General features: G+C 37.8%; 1 protein-coding gene across 1 annotated transcript in view; it reads right to left on the minus strand.

Annotated features, from left to right (window-relative positions):
* Positions 1 to 363: 363 nt before the first annotated feature.
* Positions 364 to 12,196, minus strand: part of LOC120514833 (cystine/glutamate transporter-like) — a 51,946-nt gene continuing 40,113 nt past the window's right edge. Inside the window, exons 9-12 of the mRNA XM_039735428.1 lie at positions 8,172 to 8,268; positions 7,720 to 7,869; positions 2,873 to 3,050; positions 364 to 586 (exon numbers count right to left, since the gene is read on the minus strand). Coding sequence (XP_039591362.1) covers positions 522 to 586; positions 2,873 to 3,050; positions 7,720 to 7,869; positions 8,172 to 8,268 — 490 coding nt within the window. The 3' untranslated portion in view covers positions 364 to 521. The remainder of the gene's footprint in view (positions 587 to 2,872; positions 3,051 to 7,719; positions 7,870 to 8,171; positions 8,269 to 12,196) is intronic.

Consider the following 12,196-nt stretch of genomic DNA (forward strand, 5'->3'; position numbering starts at 1 on the left):
GTTCTTTTTGTTTATTTTAATGTGCCTCCGGTGTGGGTCTGTGCCACTATATATATATATATATATATATATATATATATATATATATATATATATATATATATATATATATATATATATATATATATACTATATCATTGGATATTAATACAATAAAAAGTTTTTGAACATTTGCCCAGTTGTATGGTGATGAAGGTAATTTATTAATTCATTCTCATCAATGTTGCCAGATGTCACCTGAAATCATTTTAAGCCAAAGTTATCAATATTATTAAAATATTATTTTGCTAAATGAAAAACAGAACATCATGTTGCTTCTTAAACAACAGCCTCACATCAACAGGGAAAACAGCTTAATCAGGTACATGTTGTTTGTTTTATTTCTTTACTGTGATGGTCTTTAACTCACAACAAATTGTTTTGCAGTTAAAATAAAATCTTGTTGTATGTATGGTACACATACAGTATTTTGTGAAACCCAAATGAGTTTCAGAAGGTAAAAGCTTTGATCAGCCCAAGGTTTAGTAGGTCTTCACCTCCTGTGGCATCACTTCCAAGAAACCCTGTAGCTTCTTAGTGAAGATATCTGTAAAATAATAAAACCAACATGTCAAACGTATCGTTAACAGAAAACCATAATTTCAACTTCTCTGTTTGCTGTCTTGAAATGAGTTGATTGTTATGTCTGATTAGGAACCGATTAAATTGAATGCTGTAAAAACAAAGTTGTTTACCCGTAAATATTCACATACAAGTCTAAGATTTGTAATATGCACAGTTTTGAACACACTTTTTGCTTAAATAAATCAGTGACATTATTTGAAATCTTTCTGAACTTCTCTGGATAAAACAGAACTTTTCCTGTAATATTTATAAAGTGTACATTTTAAATACACATAATTGTTTTCTATTAAAACAGCTTATTCTGTTACTCGGTTACTACAAAAAGTACCTTATCTGTTTAATGCTTTTTTATTTGATTAAGATATCCTTAATATTATGAATGGCAATTAGTTAACTAGAAAGTGTAAAAAGTTCTTTGGCATTGTAAGTCAATAATTTTAGGAATGCTGCTGTGGGATTTTTTGTCTGTGAGAACTAAGGAAGTGCATCTGACACAAAGTTACAGACGCATGTTACACTATAGCCTACGGTCCGTAGCATATGAGTTCTGAGGGGACTTCTCAGAGACAGGAAACAGTTTTTAAAAAGCAAATATGTTTTAGGGAGAGGATAATGAGAAATAAGAAAGTAGGAAAAGTGAAGTCAACTCAAGAATGCTCTGACTTACTGCTGACACTTAAAGCAACATAAGAAATGAGTAATTTGGAAAAACTGAACATGTAACAGTACCAGGTTGTATGGTGTGCATTGACATACTTTATTACACACTTCACACATTTAAAAACATCTTTTTCAATATCTTGCAGCATTTAACCATTATCTGCATGTAAGCCTGGAACATACAATAAAAAAATTAACTAATACTACAAAGTTAGTGTACAACAAACTTCTTCACCCCCACAATGAACTTTGTGTCTCCCTGCTGTCTATAAATCAGTATTTTAGAGAATCAAGTCTCATAACACCAAAATGACACAGTTTCTATTTCAGTCTGTTAAGCTGCTTATGTACATACTGTTCACTCCTCTGTCTGAACTGTGTTAATGTGACTCAAACTCCCATCATGCAAAGTACCTGCACTGTTTGCACAACTAACTCCACTTGTACCTCCGATCTTATTTTGCTACTGCTCTATCAGTTTAGTACTTTACCGAGTTCTTACTTTACATTTAAGTTGGTTACATATTACAATCTGATTTATTAGCAAATTAACATTATTCAGTTTTTACATTTGGAATTGTTAATTTGACATTATTACATTATCATTTATTACTTTTATAAATGTTATGTTTATTGATATGTGTTTGATGCACTACATACTTGTAACATGCCTTGTATTGTTCAATGTTTCTGTACCTGTTGGACTGTAATGTCCCTGAGTATAATGAAAATAAATTCAATACAAAGAACCAAATTTTTATATTATGTATTAAAAAACAGCAAAATTATCATATCTTGGTAAACACCTTAAAAACAGAGCTTTATTGATTTTTCACTGAACTACATATCTATTCATTTTCTTAACACCCAGTCTCCTGGGAGTCACAGCCTATCCTGGTAAAATGAGGCACAAGGTAGGAAGCAACTGTGGATGGGATGCCAGTTTATCACATGTTCTCCCAGTATGTGGATTGTAATACCCGGGGAAATAGGACTATCGACCTACTGTATGCAAACATTAAAGACGCATACAGCACCACCCCGCTGCCTGCGCTTGGAAAAGCAGATCATAACCTGGTTCTACTTCAGCCTCACTACAAACCAAGAGTGAAGGTGCTACCTACAACCAAATGATCATTCAGGAAGTGGTCCCCTGAGGCAGAGCAGGCTTTGAGAAACTGCTTGGGAACTACAGACTGGGATATACTGTAGGGGTCACATAGAACATTGAAGAGGCTGTTGACTGCACAACTAATTACATCAATATTTTTTTCTGTGAATGTCCCCTTGGGGTTAATAAAGTATCTATCTATCTGTCAGTCTAGGGAGAAAATGAAAATGCCAAACACTCAGTAACTGGGCAATAAATTCAACCAACTCACCCAAAGTTGCATGGTGACAGTGGTAATTCTGTACCACTGTACTGTCTACTAAAATTGTCTCTTATTTATGACATCTTATTAGCAACCTCGGACAGGACTGATGCACAATTTTGTTAAAGGCTATGAATTTTAAAGATATACCAGGAAAATTACAAAATACCAAAGTCGATAGCAGAATCTCAGAATAAATCCTGCTGGCTACTTACGAAAAGCTCTGATGAAGCATAAAGGCAGTCTCTGCTTCTGAACCACAAGGAAATAGACTGGGACACCAGTCAGCGTGAGGGCAAAACCCATGCCCGTGTTGAGTGGATCAGAGTAGAGGGATATCCCCACAATGAAAAAACATACAATTGAGAAAACAGCAGGGATGAATAGATTAACCTGTGCAAGAAGACAGGGAGAAAATATTAGCACTGTGCTGAAAAAAATACACAATTCATTTACAGTTCAGCTAAACTATTAATGAACCAACCGTCAGCTTTAATAGTTAATTGAACCAGTTTAAGAAGAACTTAATAAATTACCTATAAATGTGAGTGTGCCAGTGTGAGATTTCCTTTGGGAGCTCCAGTTTTGCTCTCAAGTGCAAAAAACGCATAGTATGTCAACTGGTAACCCCAAATTGGTCCATTATGAGTGTGTTTGAGTTTGGGCCCTGTATTGCTCTGATGATCCAATGAGGAAAATGTAAGGTTCCTTTACATAGTGAGCTGTTTGCTGCTATAATATGAATTTGCTCCCATGGCCCTTATGATGATTATAAAATGAATGAATTGAAAATAAATGTGAAAAACAAAACTAATTAGAAAATACACATACAGTAAACGTACACATATACGTGTGCCTGTTTTTTTTTTGTTTTTTTTTAACTTTCTCCATGTAGCATATGGCAGGGTGAGCGTGCATGAGTAGTGGGCCCTCTGATGACCTGGCACTCTGTCTACAGTTGCATATTGCCTTCTGCAAGTAATGCCTTATCAAACTCCAGACCCTGAATTGAATTAAAAGGGTTTTGGAATGTTACCTATGTTATATAAAGTATGTTATGTATGTTGTTGATTAAAAGGCTAAATGCAGTTTTAACATTGTATTATAAACACTATATTTTGGATCCACTAGAACTCTGTCTCCTTGTCCTTCTATCATTTCAAGTAGTACCGTACAAGTTTCAGAAAGCATTTGAATACTGTATTATTATGGCTGGTTATCCTGTGAAAGTCGATGCTATCGCTCTTTCTGTAATGTTTTGACATTTTCCGCAGAAGGCAGTCATGTCTGTTTGCAATTCATACACTTCAAATTATTTAAGAATAGCAAAATACCCGCACTTCGCAGCGGCGAAGTACTGCATTAAAATTTTTATTAAGAAGAAAATTAAACCTTTTTAAACTGAGGGAAAATATGCCAATAATTATTTGTTAAGGATCGCTTTGTATACCATGTTGTCAGTTCGGCCCTCCGGCTGTAACATGACCAAGCTGTGCGCTGAGCTTAGTTTTAAGCATGTAACTTACATGTGAACAGTAATCTTGTCTCAAATCTCACAGCTTGGATTGCTGCTGTCATAATCACTTTGAGTTTCATGGTTTGTTTGAATTACGACAGTATTTGCAGGATTTGTTGTGTTGAAGTGACATTTGGCATCTGTCAAGCATTGTAAGCACACAACCGGTTTCATCGATAAAATCACATCCAGACATCCACATAAACATCAAAGTGTCCACTACTGAAATCGTCACCTGTCAATCTAAGATGTTTAAGAGGGATTGGCGGTTTCGAAAGGTGTAAAATATTTGGCCATTTTGGTAAACTTGAAAGCGACAACCAAACAATTCAGCGGCAGCCAATCAACTCACATGCAGAACCATAGGTGAAGGTCTTAAGCATTTCACTCTTATAGTGCTCCTTTGTAGTATAATTATCTCCTGTACCATCATCAGTCCACAACTTGAACCTGTCCCAGTCATTCAATACACAAGACAGAATGTTCCTCCAGATATCAAGAGTGAGCCTGATATGGCCATGCAATATGTAACAAAGAGAATGGAAAAGGTAGGTGCTATCTCCGGGCATGGAAACCACTCGGTAAGTGACAGTTCTTTGATCGATAGTGATCACCTCGATAGACATGGTAATGGGGGTTGGAATGATAAAGGAAATGGGTACCTGAGCAATGTAAAGTAAGTCTAAAATACCTACACAATAACTATAATCGTAATAAATGAACAATAAAACAGCGGAGAAGTCGTGGATTAAACACAAAGGCTGTAGTTATCAGTAGGGAGACGTGAATCCCGTGGCGAAGCAAGGAAGGGAATGTAGAGACCGGAGCGACGGACGGCCTTATATAGGCAGGCAGCCAACAACGTGGGAGGCATTGGGATGGGGGACCCAACGCCACCTCACACGGTGACCGAGGTGCAGGCTATGGACATGTATATGTACGTAAGTCGGATTCAGTTAGCGTTGGGAACCCGTGTACCAAATTTCTTGAAGATGGGCCCATAAGTAACAAAGACTGTTGAAAAGTCCAATATGGCGGCCGACAGTGGCATCATACCACCGAAATAAGTACGTACATTGGTTTCGGTTAGTGCAGGGAAGCCGCCGACCAAATTTCGAGAAGATGGGGCCATAAATAAGAAAGTTCAACATGGCGGACGTTGTTGACCGTTATGACCATTACGCGTAGAATTTCGAAATGAAACCTGCTTAACTTTTGTAAGTAAGCTGTAAGGAATGAGCCTGCCAAATTTCAGCCTTCTACCTACATGGGAAGTTGGAGAATTAGTGACGTTGGAAAGTTCAATATGGCGGCCGACAGTGGTGTCATACCAACGAAATAAGTACGGACATCGGTTTCTGTTCAAAGTTCAATATGGCGGCCGACAGTGGCATCATACCACCGAAATAAGTACAAAATTTCAGCCTTCTACCTACACGGGAAGTTGGAGAATTAGTGACGTTGGAAAGTTCAATATGGCGGCTGACAGTGGCGTCATACCACCGAAATAAGTATGTACATTGGTTTCGGTTAGTGCAAGGAAGCAGCCTACCAAATTTTTATTTTCATTTTAACAGCATCACCTAATCCTAGTGAGACAGAAAGATGTAGGCCAGTCATCCTCAACAAACTGCAGCATCTGCCAGTGAACTGGGAAAAGTTTACTTGATAAGACTGCATCTAATTAAAAACACAAAAAAAATCTTCATATCACAAATAAAACATCTTAAAATGAGTGTATTTTACTGCATATTCAGGAGTCTTGAATGGTTTGATTTTGGAGACAAGTAAATATGCCACTGCCTGCTCCTCCTTAGACACGGTAACAGGCTTGTCTCTTATATTGGTAATTTTTAAGTCAAAATTTTCTTGAAATTGGACTTAAAAAGTCGGATAACTCAAGACAAGTTATTCTGAATTAAGCAAAATTATCTTAGAAAACAAAATGTTAGATATATTTAATCTTACCTGGGATACTATAAGAGATATTCCCTCAAAAGAAGATAATAATACTTGCTAAGGTAATCACTTTTTTGTGCTGAACTTTTATAAAGGTTTCGTTTTCTAGGTTTTGGTCTAATCATTAAATAATTAGTTCTTATTCTTTTTAAAATAAACCTTATTTGAGGAACATATTTTGACCCCATGATGAAGAAATATTTCCAAAGGAAACTTCATGTTGAGGATTTGTAATATTAATTTTAATATATAATAATAGGAAATGTAAAATAATAAAAATATATTAAAATTGTCTTAATTAAAATGTTTTTCTTTGTGTTATAGAAATTATTTAAAAACCTTCATGTTATTGTGTTGTAGCGGGTCCACAGCTCATGTGAAAAAGGCAAATTTTTAAATAAATAGTCGCCGCGCTCGCGGCTTAGAGAGGGGGCATGGTGAATTTGTGATGCAGGCGATCCTCACTTAAGTGCACAGGTGAGGAGTCATCCACATCCGTAATTGATACCGGGAGCTGCTAATTGCCACACCTGATCCATGTCCCCGTGATAAATAATTAGAGCGTGATGCGGCTAGGGGTAGAGTAACAAAATGCGAACAGAGGTTAAGAAGGAGAAAAGGCAGGAAGCAGGGAGGAGAAAGCTGGTGCATGAGCAATGAGCGAAGGTGCTCGTTGTAGAGAACAAATACAGCTGAGCAGTGAGCCTGGGTGTTTGGGCAGTCGGTAATAGTCTCTCCCGCTGAGCATTAATGAGGAGTGGGAGTGACCGGAAGGAAGATGGTTCACCGCATAAGGCCGAGAAGGCAGCGGGAGTTAGGACTTGGGAAATGAACCCCCTATCGTGAGCTCCCTGGTCGCTGGGGAGCCCATGTCATGGTCTGGTGAAGCCCAGGTTGACAGACTGGTGAACAGACAAGAAGAAGGCAGCACAAAGAAGGTCAGCTGCAGGTAGGGTGACTCCCCTGGTGCATAGCCTGGACGGGAGAAGCAGGGGAGTCACCAGTAGAAAGAAGGCACTGGGCTTTGTTTTTAAAAGGATGGCTTCAAACCATTATTTTAACCTCATTTTTAAAAGGATTTATTTATTTTGTTAACCTTCACAGTTCACCTGTTTTTACTGGATTATTTATTTAAAGATTTTGAGACACTGCACCATTTATTTGGACACTGCTTTTGATTTTGTTGTTTTTTAATAAAAGCACTTTTTGCATCATTCCCTTGCTTCATTGTTGTGCCTCACTGTCCAGCTCATCGGTGACATTACTGACGGTGTCGGGTTCAGAGCTCCCAGAAGCAAGATGGGAGCATGGAGCAGAACCCACATCGTCACAGTTACACAAGAGTTTAGTCAGAGTATTTGCCAGATTATTTTGCTGTGTTTGTGTATTACTAGATTAAAACCAACCAGAGTGCAAATGGTGAAAATAACTTCTCTGACTATACTGAATGAAATGTGTTTGGCCTTAACCTTACTTACTTCAGTGAATAAAGAGAATTCAACATTAAATGCATCCCTTCTCTACTTATAAAGTATTTTATAGGCAGAAGAAACAAAACGATATAGAGTGGATAATAAAACCTGGTACCTTGAAAGGCCTTGGAAGATCAGGGTTCCGATAGCGATGGACAATGAGGCCCATAGTACTCAGGCCCATAAACAGCCATCGAGAAAAGCTATAAAAATTTAACAGTCCAAAAACTTCACTGACCAAAATCATGAAGACCATCATGGGATACTGCAAGGAAGTGAGTAAGGGCATTAATCCCACAAATTGCACAAATCATATTACTTAAAACAGTGCACGAATGAAAAAACACAATGTAATTGCAATTTTATAAGATTTAGAACTAAAATTAGCTTTGTATCGACAAAGGAAACTGTTAACTAAATAAAGCAAGGCTTCTTTCAGTGAGAGATACCTGCTGTAGTAAAAGCAGGCTGATTAAATTATATACTACATTTGCTGTAATCAATGAGCAGATAAAGCCTTTGTTCAGTAGAAACATCCACGAACATTATAAGTAAGTCGCATGTTACCAATATAAGCACTGCCGGTAGAGGAGTGTGCCTTCGAATGTGAATCATAGAGAAGAGAATAGGCCACTGTCCTTCTCTGGAGGCAGAAAACAGCATCCTGCATAATCCAAATGAGGGTAGAAATAAGACAATGAGTAAGATTTACAAGAAAAAAGCATCATGAATTCTGAACAAAACTTTAAACCAATCTATCATTGTGGGCTGGGCTAAATAAAATCATACGCATAAACAATAAGGACAAATTAATAAGATAAAATGGCCTTAATATTCATGTTGAATAAACAAAATAAAAAAATAGTGCTGAATTCCCATCATCTAGAAGTATACAATTTTTATGCAGATATCTTTTTACACAATGTTTGATTTGGCCTACTATATAGTATATAGCATTCTAAAGTCATTTACTCTGTGCCCACTGTATGAAGAGCCTTCAAACTCTGGAATCGTATTAACACAAGAAGAGATGAGAATTTAGTATCAACGCTCATTATTTTAGCACCAGTAACGGTTTCCGCAGGATAACGTGCACTGAATACACTTGACTTGAGCATTCATAGTTTTCATGCTCTTTCTATGTACATTTAGCATTCGTTTGCTCAGAGGTTAATGTGCTGGTGCTCTTCTTTTCTCCACCCTAGTGGTTCGCTTCTTCTTTTCTTTCGTCTGCATCTTTTGGTGTTAAAACTGATTAAGTCAGTGTTTGTGTTGCAATTACTTAGTCCGTTTTCTTTAATTTTTCACTGAAACTGGCACTTAGGTATTCAGTCTGCCTCAAGAATGATTTAAGATAGGAAGAGGTAGAGGAAATGACGGCAAAGGTGGTAGGGATGAACACAGCGCCCATACGCATGCTCCGGATGGCTGCCCTGCTGCTGAGTTGATTCTACAATAAAATAAAATAAAAATAAAAAGAGGAATAACCTTGGAGGTCAATCGTCACCCGAAAGCGGATATTAGACGTCATGTAGTATATGTGTACTATATTTCAGGTCAATAGTTCAAACGGTTTGCGAGCTACAGGTGATTTAAAATCCTGGACAGACAAACGGACAGCCGCAGTGGCATATTATATAAGAAGATTGTGTAGTCATATCAGAGCTGCTGCAGAGACCATTTGAATAATTTAGAACATCAAAAGTTTGATAAGCCATTGAATTACATGTACATGTTGTGTATTTAATGCTTAATTGTTGTTTTAGTGTTTTTCTCATATCTTAAATACAAAGTTTTTCTATTTGTTTTTATTGTCTCCTATAAATTTAAATGTATGGCCATTCTGTGTACTTTGTGGGTGAAGCCTCAGGAGAACTGGTCATCCTGGCATCACATCCACACTATAATTTTTTAATTTAAAAAGAATCTTTTAAACAAAAAGAATCTCCATCCACTCTGGAGTTTTGGCATTTTTTATAAAAATACCAAAAACCGCATATGACTTAGACTTTCACCTACACTGGGCATGCACATGTTGTATTGAAAATCCTTGAAGGGACTATGTAGTGAAAAATTCAGAACCCTGTAAAAATCAGATTCCCTTGTGTTTTATGCTCTTTCAATGCTATCAGAATATGCAGGACCCAGTGCATTCACAACATATTGAAAAAGACAGAAATTATTAAAGGGGCCATAGTGTCATATTCATGCACTGATTACAGTTGAAAGTAACAATCTTCAGAACTGGAAGTGGTTATCTTGCCATTAAATAAAAACACTGCAAATGTTAAAGCGACACTTTAAAAAAGCAATCAGCTCCATTTTCATTTGCAAGAGTATTAATTCTAAGCAGTCCACAGTAACCGGAATGCATCTTTTATCAAATAACATCTATAAATCTGAACAGAATAAACATATAAATGTGTGTACAGCTGTGTGTGTTTATAACTTTGCTTTTGTAATTGATCAAAATTTGGTGTTTATAAATAAAAAAGACATTTCTGTGTGTTATTTTTAGAAAAAAAAAAGGCAATAGGAGATGGGGCAATGTTTGACACTGAGATTACAGTATAGGTGAAGAGGCTAATTTCCAGGGTTATTTTTTTACAGGATATTGTTGATAGCCATCTGTAGAACATTGATATTTACCAGTCTTCAAAAGAGTCACTTGCTCTAATTGGTATTTGCTTGCTTTGAAAATTAATGCGTACTGGGAATACTGGTCTCTAATGAACATACATTGGTATGTGTACATCTTGATAGTTACCAACAATAATATTGTTTAACCAATGAAAGTTTGTATACTCCATTGTTAAACAAAGGAAACTGGTATGTACTATTGTTTAACTACCCGACATGCTGATCTAGGCAGAGATTCAAGCAGTTATACACCATATTGCCAAAAGTATTGGGGCGCCCCTCCAAATCCCTGAAATCAGGTGTTCCAATAACTAACATGGCCACAGGTGTATAACATCGAGCACTTAGGCATGCAGACTGATTCTACAAATATTTGTCAGGAGCTCAGTGAATTCCAGCATGGTATCGTGATTGGATGCCACCTGTGCAATAAGTCCATTTATGAAATTTCCTCACTACTAAATATTCCAGGGTCAACTGTTAGTGGTATTATAACAAAATGGAAGCAATTGGGAACAACAGCAACTCAGACACAAAGTGGTAGGCCATATAAAATCACAGAGCAGGAACAGTGCATGTTGAGGCGCACAGTGTGCAGAAGTCGCCAACTTTCTGCAGAGTCAGTAGCTCCAGACCTCTAAAAGCTCAAGAACAGTGCATAAAGAGCTTCATGGAATGGGTTTCCATGGCCGAGCATCAGTATCCAAGCTTTATATCACCAAGAGCAATGCAATGCGTTGGATGCAGTAATGTAAAGCACACCGCCACTGGACTCTAGAGCAGTAGAGATGTGTCCTCTGGAGTGATGAGTCACGCTTCTCTATCTGGCAATCCGATAGATGAGTCTGGGTTTGGCGGTTGCCAGGAGAACGGTAGTTGCCTGACTGAATTGTGCCAAGTGTAAAGTTTGGTAGAGGGGCGATTATGGTGAAGGGTTGTTTTTCAGGGGTTGGTCTTGGCCCCTTAGTTCCAGTGAAAGGAATTCTTAATGTTTCAGCATACAGAGTCATTTTGGACTATTTCATGCTCCCAACTTTGTGGAAACAGTTTGGGGATGGCCCCTTCCTGTTCCAACATGACTGCACACCAATGCACAAAGCAAAGTCTACTGTATAAAGAAATGGATGAGCGAGTTTGGTGTGGAGGAACTTAACTGGCCTGCACAGAGCCCTGACCGCAACCCAATAGAAACCTTTACGATTAATTAGAGCGAAGACTGTGAGCCAGACTTTCTCGTCCAACATCAGTGCCTGACCTCACAAAGGCTTGCTTGGAAGAATGGTCAAAAATTCCCATAAACACACTCTTACACCTTGTGGAAAGCCTTCCCAAAGGGTGGGGCAACTCCATATTAAAGCCTATGTATTAAGAATGGGATGTCGTTAAAGTCTGCAGTGGGCTGGCGCCTTGCCCAGGGTTTGTTTCCTGCCTTGCGCCCTGTTTTGGCTGGGATTGGCCCCCCATGACCCTTTAGTTAGGATATAGTGGGTTGGATAATAGATGGATGGATGTGATTAAAGTTCATGTGTGTGTAAAGGCAGGTGTCCCAATACATTTGGCAGTGTAGTGTATATACCTCTAGGCAAATCGGAACAAAACTAAGTATGATTCCCAACTGCTGCCTGCTCCTTTTATGCTTTCAGCACCTCACTGTTGCAGCTACACCCTGTAGCAGCAGTGGTTTGTACCTCGCCCAGGTTCTCTTAGGCCTCAGGCCAGGTAACACTTTACTGCATTGTGCTTTGATGTCTGTGTCTTGTAATATTATAAGCTCAGCTGCATTTTTACATTCATTCACTTTGTTAAATGCTTTGTTGTTAATTTTTCTGTAGAACAGATTAAGTTTAAGTAATAAAGATTGATAAGAGGCTGTCAAATTAGTTAATTAGAATCTGATTTTTACTGGATTCTAAATTTTTCACTACAACAGTAATGCAGTTGGCCACAGGATT

Source organism: Polypterus senegalus, chromosome 14 (genome assembly GCF_016835505.1).
Source record: "Polypterus senegalus isolate Bchr_013 chromosome 14, ASM1683550v1, whole genome shotgun sequence".
NCBI classification, from domain to species: Eukaryota; Metazoa; Chordata; class Cladistia; order Polypteriformes; family Polypteridae; genus Polypterus; species Polypterus senegalus.